Source organism: Chelonoidis abingdonii, chromosome 20, assembly GCF_003597395.2.
Source record: "Chelonoidis abingdonii isolate Lonesome George chromosome 20, CheloAbing_2.0, whole genome shotgun sequence".
Lineage (NCBI taxonomy): Eukaryota > Metazoa > Chordata > Testudines > Testudinidae > Chelonoidis > Chelonoidis abingdonii.
The window spans coordinates 24915757-24938973 of NC_133788.1; the positions used below are offsets into that span (position 1 = coordinate 24915757).

The 23217-nt window shown below is 45.8% G+C and overlaps 2 protein-coding genes across 4 annotated transcripts in view; both read right to left on the minus strand.

The window, feature by feature from the left end:
• YWHAE (tyrosine 3-monooxygenase/tryptophan 5-monooxygenase activation protein epsilon) overlaps positions 1–8641 on the minus strand; it is a 67306-nt gene extending 58665 nt beyond the window's left edge. For all 3 annotated transcript variants that reach the window (XR_012657312.1, XM_032788286.2, XM_032788287.2), the window contains exon 1: positions 8451–8641. Coding sequence is in view for 2 of the 3 variants with exons in the window: in XM_032788286.2 (XP_032644177.1) it covers positions 8451–8514 (64 nt within the window). In the remaining variant the exon portion in view is untranslated. The remainder of the gene's footprint in view (positions 1–8450) is intronic.
• Positions 8642–23014: 14373 nt separating this feature from the next.
• Positions 23015–23217, minus strand: part of CRK (CRK proto-oncogene, adaptor protein) — a 58757-nt gene continuing 58554 nt past the window's right edge. The window contains exon 4 of the transcript XR_004374740.2: positions 23015–23096. The gene's annotated coding sequence lies outside the window, so the exon portion shown is untranslated. The remainder of the gene's footprint in view (positions 23097–23217) is intronic.

Here is a 23217-nt window from a genome sequence, read left to right on the forward strand (position 1 = left end):
GGGCAGAGGGGGGGGGGGCAGGGAGATGACAACTATATGTCCTGTTGAAGCTGTTCCACTTTGGTTAAATATCTGAAAAGTCACTAGGCCAGAGAGTTATTATTCTACTGCCTGGTGGTTAGGGAACTCACTTCAGAGGGTCAGAGACCCAGAATCTAATCCTCCACCACTCCAAGGACTCTACACAAAGTGGAACAGCTTCAAAAGGAGAGAATGAGGGAGAGTCCCACATCAGAATATCCCTACAGTTCAGCAGCTGGAAGAAATTACTTATTCCCTAACAACAGGTTACAGCAGATAAAACCTAGATCGTTCCCCAAACTAAAGAAAAAATTCTTTTAGACAGTCAATGAATTCTGCAAATTCAAAAGGTACAAATCTATTACATTAATAGCAACCGTGAATGGTTCACCTGCAACCCTACTAGAGTTGTGAGGGTTCCGAAAAAAATTACACCTCCCCATCTCCCCGCCCCTCCCCCAAGACCCACTATAGAAAAGTTGGAAATTTTGGGGACAAATTGCAAAGCAATTTATGAAATATTCTCTCAGAATTAATAATGAAAAAATTAGGGTAATGTTTAAAATAATGTTATTGCTGCCCTTCAAAATGCTTTCTATTAACAACTGAAAAATTTAAAATTAATAAACTGTTTCTCGAGACACAGTTTCTTCTGGGGTCCCCCTCATTGTGTTAGGCCAAGTCTTTTATTATATTATTTCTGAACCCAAAATATATAGCTTTCATTTTAGCTTACAATATTGAAGATTTTTATTATCAAAATTTTGTATTTTTCCCCATTGTCAACAGCAAAAAAATACACCTAGGTACCTAAGTGTCAAATGTAAAGAACAAGCAGAAATTAAAAACAACCACCTGGGTGAATTTAGTTCTATCCCTACTTCTGCCAGACTTCCTATGTTATAATGGACAAGACACCTCAACAGAAAGTTTGCATATTCACTACTGATTATGAAAGCAACGAAAACTCAATATGCCCAGCTCTGGCAGTAAGACTGAAGAAATGTCCACAGGGGTATCAGGTAGGGGGTGGTCCTGCCTCCTAACCCCACCACTCTGCTGATTCGCTATATGGTCCTGGACAAGTTACTTTGCCTCTCCATCACAGTTTCTGCTTATAAAAGCCAGAGCTGGCATTAGGAGGTAGCAAGCAGGACTGGTGCCCAGGACCCCACACCACAGGGGGCCTTGCAAAGCGAAATTGCTCAGGTTTCAATTTCAGCCCAAGGTGGCAGGGTTCAGGGCCCCGGGCTTCAGATACAAACATAAAACAGATACAACATTTACTTGCACACATTTCAAGTGTTTCAAAATAACGAGTTAATGTCTATATGGTGCTTTGTATGTATGAGGTCCTATGAAGATGCTAACTATTCTGAAAAACAAGGTCCTAGGTGTCCCAAATTGGGAAATAATTAGCAAAGGAATGCAAAATTAGTAAAGACCAAGTTATGGCCTTAAGTATCCCTGTGGCTCAAGTCCCAGCCTGTTAAATGGGAATAAATACTCTGCTGTCTCGCAAGGGAGTTGAGAAGAAATATTCACTGATGTTTGTGAGGCTCAGATTTGTGAGGACCACAGAATAGCCATGAATAAATAAATAACTGTATTTTCACTGTAGCATTTGGATGCTGTGAATAAGGTATTGGGCTAACCACTGAACAAGGCTTCAAGGAAATACTGAAGAGCTGCCTTATTCCCTGAGCACCATCCATCTTGCACAGAGAATGAGGTAACGATCCTGTGGAAAAAAACACAGTTTGTGATCACATAATTAAACAATTTTATCATAATGCATATGCAGAAGGGGGCAGATTTAAGCTTGGACAGGCAACAGTAAATCTGGCATTTCCTAAGATTAGAGTACTAAATTTTGCAAACTAAACATGCTTCCAGAGAAGACTAACTTTACATACAAATAGATTTTTAAGGCCAGACTGGATCATTATTTTCATCTAGTCAGAGTTCCTGCATAACAAAGGCTGTGGAATCTCACTAGTGAGTCCTGCATCACCACCATAACTATTGGATAAGCTACAACATATTTTTTAGAAAGACATTTTGATTTAAAGATTTCAAGTGATAGCAAATCAACCCTCCACACATTGTTCCTTTGGTTAATTCCCTTCACTGTTACAAGATTTTCACCTAATTTCTAGTCTGAATTAGTCTAGTTACAAGCTCCTGGATCTTATTATGACATCTTTGTTTGCTAGATTAAAGAGCGCGCTATCAGAAATGTTTTCCACATGTAGGTACTTGCAGACCAAGATCAAGTTACCTGTTAACCCAAAAAGGGCATTAGCCCATTATACACAGAAAACACCAAAACTGCTATACCATATCAGACTAGAAATTCATCTAACCCAGTGGCTCTCAACCAAGAGTCTGGGGCTCTCTGGGGGACTGCAGATTTCAGGGGGTCTGTCAAGCAGGGCCAGTATTGGACTCGCTGGGGCCCAGGGAAGAAAGCCAAAGCCCCACCATGCGGGGCTGAAGCCCGGGGCCCTGAACCCTGCCACCTTGGGCTGAAATTGAAACCTGAGCAATTTCGCTTTGCAAGGCCCCCTGTGGTGTGGGGTCCTGGGCACCAGTCCTGCTTGCTACCTCCTAATGCCAGCTCTAGCTTTTATAAGCAGAAAAAAGTTGTCGTGGCACAGGTGGGCTGTGGAGTTTTTAACAACATGGGGGGAGGCTCAGAAAGAAAAAGGCTAAGAACCCCTGATCTAGCCATCTCGGAAAAGGGAATTAGGGAATAAGTAAAGTTGCCTAATTAGGGAAGAAGGAAAGTTATTTTTCTGACCTCCCTTATATAGGAATTAAGAACAACAACATAATTATGGCCATACTGGGTCAGACCAAAGGTCCATCTAGCCCAGTATCATGTCTTCAACGCTGGTAAATATCAGGTGCCCCAGAGGGAATGAACAGAACAGGTAATCATCAGCACTGATCCACCCCCATCACCCATTCCCAGCTTCTGGCAAACACAGGCTAGGGACACCACCCATGCCCATCCTGGCTAATAGCCACTGATGGACCTATACTCTGTGAACTTATCTAGTTCTTTTTTGAACTCTTATAGTTTTGGCCTTCACAACATCCTCTGGCAAAGAGTTCCACAGCTTGACTGTGTTCTGCGAAGAACTTCCTTTTGGTTGTTTTAAACCTGCTGCCTATTAATTTCGTTTGATGACTCCCTAATTCACATGTTATGAGGAGCAAATAACACTTCCTTATTGACTTTCTCCACACCAATCATGATTTTATAAACCTCTATTGTATCCCCCCCTTGGTCATCTCTTTTCCAAGCCGAAGTCAGTCTTATTACTTTGTCCTCATATGGCAGCTGTTCCATACCTCTAATCGTTTTTGTTGCCCCTTTCTGTACCTTTTCCAATTCCAATATATCTTCTTTGAGATGACGCAGCTACACCTGCACTTAGTATTCAAGATGTGGGCATACCATGGATTTATGTAGAGGCAATATGAGATTTTCTGTCTTACCTATCCCTTTAATGATTCCCAACATTGTTAGCTTTTTTTGACTGATGCTGCGCATTGAGTAGATGTTTTCAGAGAACTCTCCAAAATAACTCCAAGATCTTTCTTGAGTGGTAACAGATAATTTAGATTGCACTATTTTATATGCATAGTTGGGATGTTTTCCAATGTGCATTACTTTGCATTTATCAACATTGATTTTCATCTGCCATTTTGTTGCCCAGTCACCCAGTTTTGAGAGATCCTTATGTAACTCTTCACAGTCTGCTTGCGACTTAACTATCTGCAAATTCTGCCACCTCACTGTTTATCCCTTTTTCCAGATCATTTATGAATATGTTGAATAGGACTGGTCCCAGGACAGAATCCTGGGAGACAGCACTATTTACTTCTCTCCATTCTGAAACCTGACCCATCTATTCCTACCCTTCGTTTCCTATCTTTTAACCAGTTACCAGTCCATGAGAGAACCTTCCCTCCTATCCTATGACAGCTTACTTTGCTTAAGAGCCTTTGGTGAGGGACCTTGTCAAAGGCTTTCTGAAAATCTAAGTACACTCTATTCACTGGATCCCCTTTGTCCACATCCCTGTTGACACCCTCAAACAATTCTAGCAGATGGGGTGATTCTCCTTTACAAAAAACACGCTGACTCATCCCCAAGAAATTACGTTCATTTGTGTGTCTGATAATTCTGTTCTGATTGAAGGTTTTTAAATGGACAACCTACCCTAAATTCTCAATTATTGAGGGACAATCTTCACTCACTGATATATTTTGCTTTCCACAACCAACTCTCTGTATAAACTTTTCATGAGTGATGTACTCAAATACTTGGATGCTAATATCTAAACTGTATTAATTTTATTCACCTAAATTTGGGTTATTGCTGATGATGCACTACATGTGTCTTGTGACTTTTAAAACATGCTTTGTATTTGTGGATAATCTACGTCCTATACTCAGATGTACATTCTTCTCACCCTGTGTACTATATAATTTTTTAACATTAGTTTTAACCAGTTTGACCAACACTCAAGTCAGGCTTATTGATCTATAATTGCCAGGATCATTCCTGGAGCCCTTTTTAAAAATTTGGCATCACATTAGCTATCCTACAGTCATTTCGTACAGAAGCTGGTTTAAATGATTGGTTACAAACCACAGTTAGTAGTTCTGCAATTTCACATCTGAGTGCCTTCAGAACTCTTGGGTGAATAGCATCTGGTCCTGCTGACGTATTACTGTTTATCAGTTTGTTTCAAACCCCCCCTAAGGACATCTCAATCGGGGACAGTTCCTCAGATCTGTCACCTAAAGGGATGTCTCAGGTTTGGGAACCCCCTCACATCCTCGGCCATGAAGACTGATGTAAAGAATTCATTTGGTTTCTCCCCAATGGCCTTATTATCCTTGAGTGCTCCTTTATCATCTTCACTGTCCAGTGACCCCATTGGTTGTTTAGCAGGCTTTCTGCTTGTAATATACTCCAAAAAATTTTTTGCTATTACTTTCAGTCTTTGACTAGCTGGTTTATACAGTAATACATGAGTTTATATTGCTTCCTCTTTTTTTTTTTTTTTTAAATTCTTGCCATTATCTCTGTGTGATGTTCTTACCCATATATTCCATTCATTTTTTAATCCTCCTAAGGTCTTTGCTTCAGTGATATTCTTAAATATTTATTATCTTCAAAGGACACTTATGTTCAACCAATATTGAACATTTAAGAATGGTCTTAGTGTAACACAATAAAGCTTCAGTTTGACACACAACTAAACAAAGTTAATATGTAAAATGAAGAAACGGCATTAAGTTAGACAAAGCAATCTCATTGCCTGAACAAGATGTGTGTCTGTTACAATGACAATTAAAATTTAACAAAAACTACAACTTCTGATTTTAATAAATCCACCTTGATTGTGGCTAAGTCAGCCAGATCTCATTTACAAGTTGTTTCCCAAACAATGTTTTGTATAAACAATGTCACTTCAAGTAGGTTATTCTTTACTTTGAGGCAACAGCTTTAGACCAGTGAGAGCATCCAAGGTATGCAAGGACTGGCCCACGTTGTGTTTTACTATTTACATTACAAGATGCATTGTTTGGTAAGCAGTTTATAAAAATACCAGGGGACAGCATGGTTTAGTAGAAAGGGCACAAGACTTGGGAGTCAGGAAACCTGGGGTCTCTTCCCAACTTTGACACTGATCTACTGTGTGATCTTGTACAAACCATTTTCAAATCATTATGCCTCAGTTTCCCCATCTGTAAAACTTAAGATACTTACATTTCAAGATCTATAGATAAAAAGGGCTATAGAGATGACAAATTATCTTTTTGCATTGTTGATACCACCACAGTACTTGATATCGCAATGCAGGTGCATGTGTTCCCCACATATGCAATGAATATGCCAAGGTAAGCACAGATACAAAAATGCATTTCTAGCAATGATTTTAACCTGACATACTTCCTTTAATTTATTTTACAAAGCCATTCCAACAAACCGCTTTGGACTCTACAAATGCTACATTCTAGCACAGCCTGATTAACAGAAAAATCTCATTACCAGCCATAACACCTCTTGAACTAACCAGTTCTGCTCCCTTTTTCCTGAACAGACATTCACAGACGCACAAAAAGCAGATGGTGAATCTTCTCACCAAAAGGCAAATCCTACAAATTAATATTCTTATCATCAGGAGGGCTGGTTACTTTGCACTGCAAATGCCTATTGCAGAATTTGAAAAGTTACCAGACACTAAGAGGAAAGATGTACCACCAGGGAAATGTCATGCAGAGATGCATACCTCAAAAAGCCACGGAGAAGGATGGAGAAATATCTACCAGAGTGCTGTTCACAGACCCTGCTTGGGGCTCCAAATTGGGCCTGAGCTACACACGTTTTCCCAGCATAGCTAGATTGTTCAGGATCATGAAAGGGAAAATAAAAAAAAAAAAAAATAAAGAAATCACACCCCTAACTAACATACCTAGCAAAAACCCTAGCGTTGCCAGCAAAAGCCTTAGTGTTGATGTAGTTACCAGCAAAGAGTGCTTTTGTGGATATATGCTACATCTACACTGTGATTTGCCAATATAACAGGTAACCTAGTATTGTTAACTAGGCCTTATGCATCAGCCACTGTCTACAAGATAGACAATATTTTTTAAACCCTTCTCTAGCTACCGGAAAGAACAAATTTTAATTCTGAATTACTCTAGCACAGTGGCGCTCAACCTTTCCAGATTACTGTACCCCTTTCAGGATTCTGATCTGCCTCACTAACCGCCAAGTTTCACCTCACTTAAAAATTACTTGCTTACAAACTGAGACATCAAAATACAAAAATGTCAAAGCACACGATTACTGAAAAATTGCCTACATTCTCATTTTTACACACAATAATAAATCAAATTGAATATTTTATTTACATTTCACTGTACAGCATATAGAGCAGTATAAACAAGTCAGTGTATGAAACATTAGTTTATACTGACTTTGCTAGTGCTTTTTCTGTCGCATGTCGTAAAACTAGGCAAGTATCTATGAGTTGATCTAGCCCCTGGAAGACCTCTGCTACCCGCAAGGATACACAGAGCCCTGCCTGAGAACCACTGTTCTAACACTCCCCCAAACCTCATGGCTATTCCAAAGGTAAACATTTCCTTGACTTATCACTTCTTAGGGCTCCATTTTGTGTCTCCCCTGTCCCCGCAAATATATCTATCAGTGCTTGCATGTATTGCTAATAGTAGTAGCACCAGAGAGAACCTGACCTAGTTCTTGTCAGTTTTACTGCCCCCCCTTCTGAACAGCAGTAATAGTAGGAAAGATCCTGATCAATTTTTGTCCTGTCACTTGAGAAAGCTATGACCACCAACTAAGGCAACAGAGCCGACTGATCAGAAAACCTGTATTCTATAGATTCAGATAGTTTTTACTCACAAGTGACAAATTAATTTAGTTTTAAATGAGAGGCAAGTGTTCAAAGCAAGCATGACAAGCAGATTTTTCAAATGATGCCAACAGCAAATATTACCTAAGTGTAGGTTCAGGAAGAATAGCCTTAGTGCTCAGAGATATTTAATACCTTACAAATATTTAAATCAGCACAGCCCATGAACTTTAAAGAAAAAAAAAAAAAGACTTAGGAATTTCCCCCCCTAAAATACAGTAATTTTAACCATAAGGTGACAGACTAATAAGATTTACATTTACTGCAGGCAGGGAGAAGTATACTGTATTTAATAAACTCCATAGCGTATACCGGGGGAGTAGAGAGGGTAACAAAAAATCAATCTAAAAAGACACATTGCCAAACTATGGTTGGCAAAAGAGGGCGAGGCACCTTCGAGGCCAGGTCTGGGAAGGAGGGGTGAAGGTAAAGGAGGGCCTACCAAGGGCCAGGAATCCCGATCACCGGGGGAGTGGGGGGGGAGTGTCCTGGACGTTAACTGCGACGAAGGGACCTGGCCCCCACTCCACAGGACTCAACCACTCTGAACCAGCCCTCTTTGACCCACTGCTGGGCAGGGCTCGAGTAAGAGGAACCACCTTTGCCCGCGTTAGTGACGGCACAAGAAAGGACATAGGGTCCCTTTGTCGGGCTCCATCGAGCCGGGTGGGACAGGTCCCACCCGCCCGACTCGCCCTTCCCCGCCACCATTTTATTCCCCGTTATTGTCGCCGCCGACCCCCACCACAGCCGAGCAAAGACACCACTCACTAGGACTAGGCCTCCTGTCCACCCTAGTCCCTTACTCCTGGCCCCTCCAACCCCGCTGGGCAATCCCAGTCGCCATTTTGTTCGTGCCCCCCTCCGCCGCCTCTGCCCCCCTGCCCAGCCGCCGCCATTTTGTGGCCGCTCCCTCCCTTTTCCCCCGGCACTACCCGGCCCGCCCGTCCTCCCGGCTCTCACCATCATAGCGCTCAGCCTGCTCAGCTAGCTTAGCCTGGTACACAAGGTCCTCCCGATCGTCCATGTCCAAGAGACGGGGCGGCGACGGGGACTACACGGGCTGGATGGAGACTGATGAGTTCGGGACGCTCAGTCGCTCCCAACACACTGTTCTCCTGGCAAAGATGGCGGCGATAGCACCGCCTCCTGCTATATCCGGGTACTTCCGCCAGCTAACGCATGCGCATCGCGCACCCACCATGGCAACAGCGGCTCCCTGGCAACCGGCGGGAGGAGAGAGACTTAGGGGTGAGGTCCGACGCGCCGTCACGTCTCCAGCGGCTGCGAGGCCCCGGAAGCGTGCGGGAAGGGAACTGTGGCTGGGCTATGAGGGGTAGGGCCCTTGGCACTGTGATGGTGGTGTGAGGGTGAGGGGCTGCTGGCACTCTTAGGATTTAGCGGTTGAGGACCCCCTGGAACTGATATATGGTGGAGGGGGTGATGAGGGGCCTCTGGTGCTCCTGGGAAATGAGGGAGAGAGGAGGTCCTGAGGTGTTAAATGGGAGTTTAGGGGCCCCTGCACTAGGATATAGTGGGTGAAAGGCCCTTGGCAGGGATAATGGCGAGGGAGGGGGGCCTGTGGCACTAATGAGAAATGGGAGGGACAGGGGCCTGTGGCACCCAGATATGCGGGGGGGGGTGGGGGGGGCTGAAAGACCCCTGGCACTGAGCGGGTGGGTAAGGAGGAGTCAGGATTCCTTGGCAGTGGGTTGTGGGTTTACGTGATACGTACCTGTAACTACAGTAACCATTGAGACTACTGATTTATGCCAACACCCTCATTTTTACTGTTCCCTTGTTCCCTCACACCCATTGTGTGTTCATTCACCTGTTGCATTTTGTCATAGCCCTGGAGCTGTGTGGGCCGACAGGGAATGTGTGTCTGTGTTACTCATTTACAATTAGAGAGACAAGGTGGGTGAAGTAATATATTTTAGTGGACCAATTTCTGTTGGTGGCTATGTCTACACTAGCACCTTTGTCAGTATAACTTATGTTGTAAGATAAGTTACACTGACAGAAACACCAGTGTGGACAGAGCTTTGTCATTCAGAGATGCTCTCCTGCTGAAAAAGCTATTGACAATCATTGGAGGTGGTTTAATTACATTAATGGGAGAGTTCTCTGCATCAGTTCAGCTGTGCCGCTGTAAGCTCACTAATGTAGACATGGCTGGTGAGAGAGACAAGTTTTCAAGCTTACCAGAGGCATAGCTAGGCATTTTAGTGCCTGGGGCATGCAAGCATATTTGTGCCCCCTTCCAGTTTTTTTTCATCATTTTTCCACCTCCCGAAGATCTGTGCCCCGGATGGCTGCCCAGCTTACCCTACCCTGGTTATGGCCCTGCAGCTTACATAGAGCTCTTCTTCAGGTCTGAGGGAAAAAACTCCCAGCATCACTTCACAGCTAAATGCAAGGTGGAACAAATTGTTTTGCATAAGTAGTTAGCACATATTGTAAGGGACCATTCAAAGAAAGCAGAGTAGTCTGTTCACATCTTTGGAATCATAGAACAACAAAGGGGGGTTAGTGTATTACAGATTGTTGTCATAATCCAGAGTCTCTGTTCACTACATTATTTTTAGTATATAGCAAAGTAATTAATTTTAGATCCCAAGCTCATATTTTGAAAGTGTTCGGGTTTTCTCTGAGGATGGAAACTGATAGGACTGCCCTCATAGTTGTGAAGAAAACCTTGAAAATGTGATCCAGGGGTCACATAAGGTTTCAGCCCTAGAATGCAAATAAAAAATTCCAAATCTATTATTTGTTTTTAATATAATGATGATTTTTCAATGCTCGGTGTTGGCAATGCTAAGGTTTTGAGAAGGAAACTTATAGCACTAATCAATTTCAAGCAAACGCAATCATTTTTTACTTTTTCATAGCTATATCTTAAAAGACTTTCTCATGGACATCTCCCCTCTAATTTGTAATTAATATCCCTGTGGCAACTACAACAATTGTTTCCATGAAGAAATAATATGAGAAAAGTATGTACAGTTTTGTTTTTATTAATAGATTATAAGGGCAAAAAGAGACCACTGTGATCATCTAGCCTGACTTCTCACACAACACAGGCAATAGGACTTCCTTGAATTAATTTCTGTTTGAATCACAGCATATCTTTTAGAATAATTTCTAATCTTGATTTAAATATTTCCAGTGATAGAGATTCCACCACAAATGTTGCTGAGTTGTTCTAATGATTAATTATTCTGTTACAAATTTGTGCCTAATTTCTAGACCAAATATATCTAACTTAAACTTTCGGTGATTGGTTTTTGTTATGCCTTTCTCTGCTAGATTGAAGAGCCCTCTATTATAAAATTTCTGTTCAGTATATAGGTATTTATACATTGTATCACATCACCCCTTCACCTTTTCTTTTATAAGATAAATGGGTTGATCTCTTTTAGTTTTTCTCTAGGAAGTATGTTTTCCAGCGCTTTAATCATTCTCATGGTTCTTCTCTGAATTCTCTCCAATTTGTCAACATCCTTCTTGAATTGTGGGCATGAGAATTAGATATGGTATTCAAGTCAACTACAGTAACTCCCCACTTAAAGTCGTCCTGCTTAACGTTGTTACGTTGCTGATCAATTAGGGAACATGCTTGTTTAAAATTGTGAAATGCTCCCTTCTAATGTCATTTGGCAGCCGCCTGCTTGCAGGAAGAGCAGCCCATTGCACTAGCTGGTGGGGGCTTGGAACCAGGGTGGACCGGCATCCCCCCATCAGCTCCCCACTCCCTTAAGTTCCCTGTGCAGCATCTGCCCAGCAGACTAGCAGTTGCAGATGTCCCTCTCCCCAGTGCCATATGCTGCTCCTGACCTCTGCCTTGGAGCTCTTCCTCAAGACTCCAGCTTGCTGTGGGGGGGAGTGGGGGAGGAATAAGAGGACTGTCAGGGTGTCCCTCTCCCCCCTGCTCCTGCACCCTGCTTACCCTATCTTCCACAGAGCAGGGTGGGGACACACGACAGGGCTCAGGACAGAGGGAACTTGCTGGCAGCAGCAGCTGTGGTCTCAGCAAGCTGATCTAATTAACATGGCAGTGTACTTAAAGGGGAAATGCGCATCTCTGTCACACACACACACACTGTGTGTTTCTGTCTGTCTGTGATGCTCTCTCCCCTCCCTCCATTCCTGCTGCCTTGTAGACTGTGAGAGTTAACCCGATTGCTAGTTCATCATTTAGCAGTAAGGTGTTCCCTGGAAAATATCTCACCTTCTGACTCCTCCACCTCAACCAAGCTTCACAATCATCATCAGTGTGTACCAGTATTAAATTGTTTGTTTAAAACTTATACTCTGTGTGTGTGTATATATATATATAAATAATATAGTCTTTTGTCTGGTGAAAAAAAATTCCCTGGAACCTAACCCCTTCATTTACATTAATTCTTATGGGGAAACTGGATTCACTTAACATTGTTTCACTTAAAGTCACATTTTTCTGGAACATAACAACAACGTTAAGTGGGGAGTTACTGTACATTACAGAAGTCTAAGTATATTACAGCAACTCTATTACCTAAATTAACCAAATTGTAATCTTGTAAAAAAATATATATATTAAATTCATCTGACAGGATCTATTTTCCATAATCCATTATTGATTGACCTAAATTATATGACTTTCCTTTAAGTCTTTATTAACCGAATTCCGCATCTGCTGCATCATTATTTCACCTGGAAGCAATGTCAGGCTGACAGGCCTATAATTACCCAAGCATTCTGTTTACCCTTTTAAATATTGGCACAACATGAGCTTTCTTTCAGTCTTCTGGAACTTCCCTGGCACTCCCAGACTTACTGAAAATCAACATTAATGGTCCAGCAAACTCATCAGTCAAATCTTTTAAAACTGTTGGATACAAGTTAGACCTGATGATTTTAAAATGTCTAGCTTTAATAGCTGCTGTTTAACATCCTCCTGAGTTACTGCTGGAATGGAAAATGTTTAATTCTCATTTTATGATATGGCTATATCATTTTTTTCCAACACATATAGAACAAATATTTATTGAACACTTCTGCCTTTTGTGCATTATTGACAATTCTACCATTTTTCATCTAGTAATGGACCAATACTATTGTTAGGAGTCTTTCTGTTCTTAATATACTTTAAAATACTCCTTATTGTCTGTAACTCTGCTGGCTATTGCTTCCCTTATACATTTTCTACAATTCCTAGCTTCTAATTTATATTAATTACTATCAACTTTCCCTTTCTTCCATTTGTTTTAGACAGAGAGAGTGTGCAGCTGTCACTTCCCCACTAAACCAGATTATTTTTGTAACCAATGTTGCCTTCTTTCTTGAGTGTGGCTTTTGAGACATCTAGTAAAATATTAATAAATTATTATAAATTATCATTCAAATTTTTCTTTTTAAATTCTCTCACCCAGCTGATTTGTATCGTAATTGTTTTGAGCTTTTTGCAACTGGTCTTTCAAACCACTGTGTGTGTGTATTTATTCATATATATACACACACACACATATATACTAGGTGTCACCAAATGAAATTAATAGGCAGCAGGTTTAAAACAAATAAAGGGAAGTATTTCTTCACACAATGCACAGTCAACCTGTGGAACTCCTTGCCAGAGGATACTGTGAAGGCCAAGACCATAACAGGGTTAAAAAAATAATCAGATACATTCATGGAGGATAGATCCATCAATGGTTATTAGCCAGGATGGGCAGGAATGGTGTCCCTAGCCTCTGTTTGCCAGAAGCTGGGAATGAGCGACAGGGGATGGATCACTTGATGATTACATTCTGTTCATTCCCTTTGGGGCAATGGCACTGGCTGCTGTCGGAAAACAGGATACTGGGCAAGATGGACCTTTGGTCTGACCCAGTAGGGCCATTATGTTTATATATAGAAAGCTACCACTAACTTTTCAAAATTCTTAGGCTGTTTTAGTACTGGCTGCATGAGACCCCCGTGGAATCCCCTATGGTTACTGAGCTTTTTTTTTAGTACTTGTTAGTTGTTGTAGATAGGATGACCAGCTCCTTAATCACCTGTTTCCACATGTGATTTGGTGGTCTGTAAAAGACACCAAGTAGTACCATATCTTGTGCTTTAATCTTGCAGTGATGCAGAAATAGGTAATATTTTTAACATAGCGTCACTCCCCCCATCCCTATATGCTCATTGCATGATTCTTAAATAGGTTATAACTATTGATTTTTTTATTTCGCATTCATATGGATCATCCCATCATGCTGATATAAAGGCAGAGAATGCTGGTAGCAAAGAAATGTAGGCTGAACTTTTTGCTGAGGCTTCCACATATTTGGATATTTGCTTGCTCAGATGAGTTTGTGGTATGGACTAGCCTGGTTTTCTCCACTGCTAAAGGAAAAAGAGGGTTACTCACCTTTGTAACTGTTGTTCTTCAAGATGTGTTGCTCATATCCATTCCAGTCAGGTGATTCCCAAGCCTTACCTAGGCAGAGGGGTCGGAGTGAGATGTGGCAGTATGTAGAACCGCTGCACCAAAGGCTGCATCATCTCTAGATTGCTGAACCAGCGCATAGTGCGTGGTGAAGGTGTGGACCGATGACCAGGTCGCTGCACGTCATATCTCCTGGATAGGCACGTGTGCCAGGAAAGCGGCTGATGAAGCTTGAGCTTTGGTAGAATGCGCCGTGAGATGGCCAGAAGGGACCTGAGCTAGGTCATAGCATGTGCGGATGCATCCTGTCACCCAAGAGGAAATTCTCTGGGAGGAGACTGGCAGGCCCTTCATCCGTTCTGCGACTGCCACGAACAGCTGAGGAGACTTCCGGAAGGGCTTCATCCGCTCAGTATAGAAAGCGAGCGCTCTATGCACATCTAAGGAGTGTAGCTGCTGCTCCCGCCGACAAAAGTGGGGCTTCGGAAAGAAGACCGGGAGGAAGATGTCCTGGTTGGTATGGAAGGCAGACACTACCTTAGGGAGGAACGCCGGATGAGGTCGCAGTTGTACCTCGTCCTTATGAAAGACAGTGTACGGCGGGTCCACAGTGAGCGCTCTCAGCTCGGAGACCCGCCTGGCCGATGTAATGGCCACCAGAAAGACTGTCTTCCACGACAGGTACAGGAGCGAGCAAGTCGCCAGTGGTTCAAAGGGTGGGTGCATTAGTCTGTTTAGGACCAAATTGAGATCCTAGGTAGGGGCAGGGCGATGTACAGGGGGATAGAGGTGCTCTAGGCCCTTAATGAACCGAGAGACCAAGGGGTGGGAGAACACGGAGTGACCACCCTCGCCTGGATGGAAAGTGGATATAGCCGCTAAGTGCACCTTCAGAGAGGATGTCGCCAGGCCCTGCTGCTTAAGGTACCAGAGGTAGTCTAGGACTGTGGGAATCGAGGCCTCCGAGGGAGTAACGTCCTGTGTTGAGCACCAGCAAGAGAAGTGTTTCCACTTCGCCAAATACTTAGAGTGGGTGGAAGGCTTCCTGCTGCTGAGGAGAATATGCTGTACCGGAGCGGAACAGCATAACTCCGCTGTGTTTAGCCATGCAGGAGCCACGCCATGAGGTGGAGGGCTCGCAGGTCTGGGTGGCGAAGCCTGCCGTGGTCTTGCGTGATCAGGTCTGGAAGGAGAGGGAGGGGAACAGGAGTTGCCACGGACAGATCTAGCAGGGTGGTGTACCAGTGCTGTCTGGGCCACGCAGGCGCAATCAGGATCAGATGCGCTTTGTCCCTGCGAAGCTTCAACAGGACCTTGTGCACCAGAGGAAACGGAGGGAAGGCGTATACCAGGTGGTGCCTCTATGGCAGGAGGAATGCGTCTGTGATTGACCCTGGAGAGAGACCCTGAAAGGAGCAGAACTCCTGGCACTTCCTGTTCGAGCGGGAGGCGAACAGATCTATGAGGGGAGATCCCCACCTCCGGAAGATCGAATGGATGATGTCCGGCCTTACGGACCATTCATGACAGAGGAAAGACCAGCTCAGCCGATCCGCCAGCGCGTTCCGGACCCCCGAGAGAAAGGACGCCACCAGGTCTATCGAGTGGGCTATACAGAAGTCCCAGAGTCGAATGGCCTCTTGACACAGGGGAGACGAGCGGGTCCCCCCCATTTGTTGATATAGTACATGGCCGTTGTGTTGTCCGTGAATACAGATACACAACGGCCGTGAAGATGTTGCTGGAACGCCTGGCACGCAAGGCGGACTGCTCTCAACTCCCGGACGTTTATGTGGAGCGTCAGCTCCTGGGATGACCAAAGGCCCTGGGTACGAAGGTGACCTAGATGGGCCCCCCCAACTGAGGGATGACGCATCCGTTGTTAAGGCCAGCGACGGCGGCTGTGGATGAAACGGCATCCCTGCGCATACGAGGGATGGAGTTAGCCACCAATCGAGGGAGCGGAGGGGGCTCGGGGGAACTGTCACCAGGACGTCTGTAGGGTCCCTGCCCGGGCAGAAGACCGAATAGAGCCACGTTAGAAAGGGTCGCATGCGGAGCCTGGCATACTTGGTCACATAAGTATATGCGGCCATATGTCCCAGTAGGCCGAGACAGGTGCAAGCCGAGGTGATTGGGGAGGCCTGCAGACCCTGGATGATCGAGACAATCATCTGGAAGCGGGGCTGAGGGCGGTAAGCCCTGGCTTGAGTGGAGTCCAGGGTTGCCCCTATGAAGTCCAGCCTTTGTGTAGGGACCAGGGTGGATTTCTCGGTGTTGAGGAGTAGGCCCAACCGGGAGAACAGGTCCGCGATTATGCCAACATGCTGTCGGACCTGAGTCTGAGAGGTCCCCTTGATGAGCCAGTCATCCAGATACGGGAACACATGTATCTGCTGCCGGCGGAGGTGGGTGGCGACGACAGCCATGCACTTCGTGAACATCCTCGGGGCCGTGGAGAGGCCGAAGGGAAGGACTGTGAATTGGAAGTGCTGGTGGTTGACCATAAAGCGAAGGTACTTCCTGTGTAGTGGAAAGATGACAATATGGAAGTACGCGTCCTTCATGTCGAGGGCGGCATACCAGTCTCCAGGATCCAAGGACGGGATAATAGTTCCCAGGGAGACCATGCAGAACTTCAACTTGAGCATCCATTTGTTGAGTCCTCGCAAGTCTAGGATAGGTCTGAGGCCTCCCTTGGACTTGGGAATCAGAAAATAGCGGGAGTAAAACCCCTTCCCCCTCTCGACCAATGGTTCCTCCTCTATGGCTCCTGCGGCGAGGAGAGACTGTACCTCTTGTTAGAGGACTTGCTCGTGAGAGGGGTCCTGAAGAGGGACCGGGATGGGGGGCGGGAGGGCGGGATGAAGCAAAATGGAGGTGGTATCCTTGCTTCACCGTGCGTAGAACCCAAAGGTCCGAAGTCAGTTGGGACCACGCAGGGAGGAAGTAGGAGAGACGGTTGGAAAAGGAGGGGAAGGATCCTGCCTTGAGACTGGTACGCCGTCCCGGCGCACCTTCAAAAGTTGGACTTAGGCCCGGTGGTGCCTTAGTAGGGCCCGTGTGGTTTTGGCCCCCTTGGGGACCGGATTGGCGTCTACGGCCACCCTGCCGCGCCTCCTACTGAGTCCTGTCTGTTCCGAGGCGTAAAGTACGGGCGGTGAGGTTGGGGTCTGAAGGGTCTAAGTTGGGTCATGGGGGTATGCATGCCCAACGAGCGCATGATGACCCTATTATCCTTCAGGCTCTGCAACCTGGGATCAGTCTTTTCTGAGAACAAACCCTTGCCATCAAAGGGTAAGTCCTGGATGTGTATTGAAGCTAGGAGGCAGGTTAGAGACCTGGAGCCAGGAGATACGCCTCATGGTGATGCCAGAGGCCAAAGTTCTGGCTGCCGAGTCGGCCGCGTCTAGGAGGCCTGGAGAGAGGTTCCTGGCCACTTGTTTTGCCTTCCTCCAGAATGCGGTAAATTCCTGGCGTGAGTCCGGGGTAGCAGTTCGGTGAACCTACCCACCTCCATCCAGGTGTTATAGTTATATCGGCTCAGTAGAGCCTGCTGGTTGGCCACTCGGAGCTGTAGGCCCCCGCTGAGTACACTTTACGACCCAGGAGGTTCATCCGCCTAGCCTCCTTGGACTTTGGGGCAGGCGCCTGCTGGCCATGGCGCTCCCTTTCATTGACCGACTGGACAACTAATGAGGAGGGAGGAGGATGAACGTACAAGTACTCATACCCCCGAGAGGGTACCATGTACTTTCTCTCAACTCCCTTTGCGTCATGGAATGGAGGCTGGAGACTGCCAGAGAGTGTCGGCAGTGGCCTGGATAGTCTTGATAAACGGCAGTGCACCGGTGGGGGCATCCGCAGTCAGGATGCTCACTACGGGGTCCTCGACTTCCGGGACTTCCTCCACTGGGAGGTTGATATTTGAGAGCCACCCTGCGAAGGAGGTCCTGATGGGCCCTGAGGTCTATCGGCGGAGGCCCTGATGATGAGGTCCCTGCCACGCCTCATCCGGGAGGAGGAAGGATGATACCCGGGAATGAGAGGGTCCTGGATGGCCTCTTGCTCCTGGGCAGTTCCTGCTCCAGCTGTCCCGGGGAGTCTGGAGGATGGGTCGTGTGCTCTTCCGACTCAGCCGCGGGGGGGGCGGGAAATGGTGGCCTCTGGTGCCGAAGTTCTGAGCAGGCCAGAGCGGGTCTAGGCTAAGGGAGCACCCTGGGCTTGATGGTATGCCCAGGTGTCCAAAAGGACCACTGTTGAGGCCCTATGTCCTGAGGACGTGTGTCCTGAAAACCCCCCGTAGGCACCTCCGTATCACGGTCCCGGTCATAATAGCTGTCTGCATGGGAGGATACGGACGTCTGTCTGGACAGCCATGGAGGAGCAGAAAAGCCTGGAACTGAAGTCCCGACGGATCTCGCACCCCGCGACCGTGGGGACCGGTGCCAGTATGCAGAGCGGTACCGAGAACGAGACCGGGACCTGCGACTGGACCAGTGTCGGGAGGTCGACCGGGATCTCGAGTTTCTGCGGTGTGATCTGCTCCAGGAGGTACAGTGCCTGGGTCGGTGCCGGGAACTGGAGCGGTACCGCGAGTAGCGGGATGGGGAGCGAGAGTCAGACCGGTGCCGCGAGTCCGACCGGTGCTGCGGAGAGGAACGGTGCCGGGACTGGGAGTGGCGTCGAGAGTGGGAGCGACGTCTCGACCTGGAGCGTCTGCGGGATCATGACCTTGAGCGGTGCCGGTCCGCTACGCTGACAGACGGCGGTCTGGTCAGGGTCGGCTTGCCCATGGATTGTAGTACCTGCACCGACGGTGCCGGGGGTAGGGGCGGTGCCACATCGGTAATGGCGATCAAGTCTCTCGCCACAGAAAAAGTCTCTGGAGTAGACGGCAAAGTGAGCTCTACCACAGCAGGTGCCGGGGAGCTGTCAGGCACCGGACTCAACGGCCCTCACGGGGCTGGAGTTGACGGTGCCGGTTTAGGCAGTGCCGCGGCAGGTATTGGTGCCGGGCGGTCCGACCTAGGCACAGTCTCCGGCTGCGACGCGGGTGTTGTCGGGGCCGTCTGAGCCTTCGCCGTCTTCGGCCTCAGGGAAAGGGAGCAGCGCAGAGTCGATTTCGGTGCTGGCAGTGGCCGGTGCCAGGAGTCCTTAGGCGTACCGGCGGTGCCCGGTGCCGTAGGGGTGCCTTTGCTCACCGACTGGCTCGTGCTCGGTGCCAAAGGTAAAGGTGTCAGGGCCACTTCCATGAGGAGCTGCCTTAACCCGATGTCCTGCTCCTTCTTAGTTCTCAGCTTAAAAGCCTTGCAAATCGAGCACTTAGCAGATAAGTGCGATTCCCCGAGGCACTTCAAACAGGAGTCGTGGGGATCTCCTGTTGGCATCGGCCTGTGACAGGCCGAGCATTGCTTGAAACCCGGTGAGCCAGGCACGAGCTCCGGCACCGGGAAGGGGCTACCCCCCCGAACCCCGCTAACAATTACTAACAACTATAACTATGAATAACTAAATCTAACTAACTATATATATATAAGAACAATTAACTACAACTATTGATATAACAACGAGAAGAAGAACTACGAGTAGCTAGGGAAGTGGAGGTCAGCTAAGCTGCACTCCACTGTTCCAACGACCAACATGGGTGGTAAGAAGGAACTGAAGGGTGGCTGGGTCATTGGGGTATATATCCGGCGCCATAGCGGTGCCACTCCAGGGGGCGCCCAGCTGACCCGCCGAGTGTTGCTAGGGTAAAAGTTTCTCCGACGAACGTGCATGCGGCACGCACACACCTGACTGGAATGGATATGAGCAATCATTCGAAGAAGAAACGGTGGTGTGAGTTAAGTAGCAGGGGACACTGACATTCCTGGTGAAGGAGCTGGAAGGGAGGCAGACTTCGCACACAGAATCCTTAGTCTGTCCTAACAGGAAAAGTCACCAGTTTTCAGTTACTGACCATCCAGTTAATTTGAAGTCCCCAGCCATTTGTGAAATACATTATCATACTCACAAGCTATCTATTATGGAGAACAGTGAGCCTCCATCATTATTATTAATTATTATTATTAGATGGAGGTAGAGAATCAGGAATGCAGTGCTGCTGTAGTCCAGCAGATGGAGGCAAAACTCAAGAGGAAGGGGAAAAAGTTAAACTCTCTTCTGTACCTCTTTCAGGAGTCTGATTTGTCTTATGTACTCTCAAGTTTCATTTAACTTAAAAATGACTTACTTACAAAATCAGACATAAAAATACAAAAGTGTCACAGCACACTGTTAACTGAAAAATTGCTTTATTTTATCATTTTTGCCATATAATTATAAATCAATTGGAATAAAAATATTATGTTTACATTTCAGAGTATAATGTATATAGAGCAGTATAAACAAGTCATTGTGTGAAATTTCAGTTTGTACTGACTTTGCTAGTGCTTTTTATGTAGCCTATTGCAAAACTAGGGAAATATCTAGATGAGTTGATGTACCCCCTGGAAGACCTCTGCATACTCCCAGGGGTACGTGTACCCCTGGCTGAGAATCACTGCCCTAGGATATGCTTGCAACATTTTTAAACAAGGGGCTCTCTTAAAATATTCTACTGCTGTTGTTGATACACAAAACACTCCCTGGGTAAGATACTCTCCCTCCCCCATAAACAAACAAACCCTAGTTCCACTCTTCTCCTTCCCATATTGATCAATCTTTTCACCACTTTCCTTTCCAGTTTAGCCTGCTTGGTAGCTGCTTCTCAGGCCACGTCTATACGACGCGCCGTATCGGCGCGTTACAATCGATTGCTCGGGGATCGATATATCGCGTCTCATCTAGACGCGATATATCGATCCCTGAGCGCGCTTACATCGATTCCGGAACTCCACCAAAACCAACGGAGTTCCGGAATCGACATGGCGAGCCGCGCACATCGATCCCGCGCGGTGAAGACGGGTGAGTACATCGATTTTAGATAATCAATTTCAGCTACGCTGTTCTCGTAGCTGAAATTGCATATCTAAAATCGATTTTCGTGCTTCGTGTAGACCTGGCCTCACAGGCAGCAATAAGTCAGTGCTCCTGCAGTTTGCAGTTATAAGGTTGGCATCAGATCCCTTAGGTGGTGGGCTGAGAGGGCCCTTTCAGCAATTTAAAGACCAGAAAAGACCATTACATTAATCTGCCAGTCATCATGTCATAGAATTTCAACCAACAAATCCTGCATCAAGCCCATAGCTTCTGGTTGACCTACAGGATATGTTTTAGAAAGACATCAAATTCTGGCTTAAGGATTTCAAGTGATATATGCTACTACATTCCTCATTAATTACTCTTTAAAAATTGTTTTATTTCCATTCTGAATTTGTCAATCTTCACCTTCAAGCCACTGGATCTTGTTATGCCTTTGTTTGCTAGATTAAAGAGCCTTGCCCTCTGCTATCAGAAATCTGCTCCCCATGTAAGTATTTATAGTCTGTAATCAAGTTCCCTCTTAACCTTTTTTGTAAGCTTAAATATATAGATCTTAAGTTTGTCTCTCACTTGGTTTTGTGGTTAAGATACTAGACTGGTATTTGAGATCTGGACTGTGTTTTTGGTTCTGCCCTAGGCTTCCTAGGTAACCGTAGACAAGTTAGATTTTGTGCCTCAGTTTCCCCATTTGAAAGAAAGGGCTAATATTTCCCTAAATTCAGGAGCATTTTGAGAAAAGCCATTAATGTGCACACATTTCTCAGTGAAGCTTCCATGCAAAATCTGTAATTACAATAATGGGGTAGACTCCCTTCAACAATATGCATTTTACTTTAGCTAGATGCTAGAGCATCTAGAAACCAAGAGTGTAGGTCACACTTATAGGATAAAGGACTGTATGTTGGAACCTAGTGATTCAGAAAAGGACTTATAAACCAGCTGAACATAAGCTCTCTGTGTGATCTGCAGGCGAAGAGAACAAATACTGTCCTTAGATTTATAGGCAAGGGAATAAGAAGAAGAATCAGGAATGGCTTATTAGTACTGTATACAACATTAGTAATGCCATTCTTTGTGCACTTGTGGAAGTACTTGGTGGAGGGGTGGATGTATTTGTGGGGAATATTTGGTATGTCCTCCATATACACTCAGAGAAGTGGTGGGCATCCTGCAGCCTACCAGGGTAATCCGCTGGCAGGCTGTGAGACAGTTTGTTTACACTGACGGCAAGCATGGCTGCCAGCATGTCTCAGTGGCTGCAGCTTGCCGTTCCCAGCCAATGGGAGCTGCGGGAAGCAGCGATCAGTGCAGCTCGCGCCGCTTCCCACAGCTCCCATTGTCTGGGAACGGCGAACTGCGGCCACTGGAAGCTGCAGGTGGCCGTGCCTGCGGATGGTCAATGTAAACAAACTGTCTCGTGGCCTTCCAGCGCATTATCCTGAGGGGCCGCAGGTTGCCCACCACTGCTCCAGAGGCACTGGTTGGAAAGCTCTCCATGCAACAGTGGTGTGGTAATAAATGAGTATACTCAGAGGGTTGAAAATATCAAACACTAGCCATAGGCATACATTGGGGGGGGCTTTCTGCCAGCTCCCCTCAAATATAGCCAGTCTGTGCCCATGCCTTGTCACATTGCCATATACAGGGCTAGACTAAGGATTCGAGGGATAGGAAGATTAGTAAAATGATTCTTTAGTATACCCCCCCAAACTAAACTGACTTGTTTTACATAAAGTATGTATGGTGGTGGCAATGGGGAGTATCTAGTTTCTGTCCTCCCACTCTCATGCTGCAGCAGGAGGCCACAGCTGTGCTTTTAATTGTTTCATTCTGTTTGCATCAGTTTATACTTTTAAGGCTACCTTGGCTAAACACACACCTTTTAAAAAATAAAATGAATACTAAGACTTTCTTTATGGGACCCAAAGCGTAGATCTATTAACTAGATGATCCGCGGCTCATTAGTGATTATGATGGAATGGCCACATCTAACCCGTGAGTACACTCTCCAGAACAGTGGATGCCCACTATGAAGTATATGGCCACAGAAATTTCCACAAACTTAACTTGTAGATTTTAAAATTTAATTAAGAAAAATTTCTCTCACTAATCACCGTGGCTGTGAAAATAATCTTGAAACTGTGTGCAGACTCATGGTCTCAGAATTGTGTTCAGGAGCTCAGAGGTACAAAACTGCCCATTAATCTCCGAGGTTTTAACTGTGACACCTAAAAATAATTTAAATGTGAATATTGTAAAATTTGTTTAATTGACGATCATTCTAGTAGAAACATTCAGCTAAAACTTATTCCATAATCCGCCATTGTCCTTTACCCAGATTCTCCATAC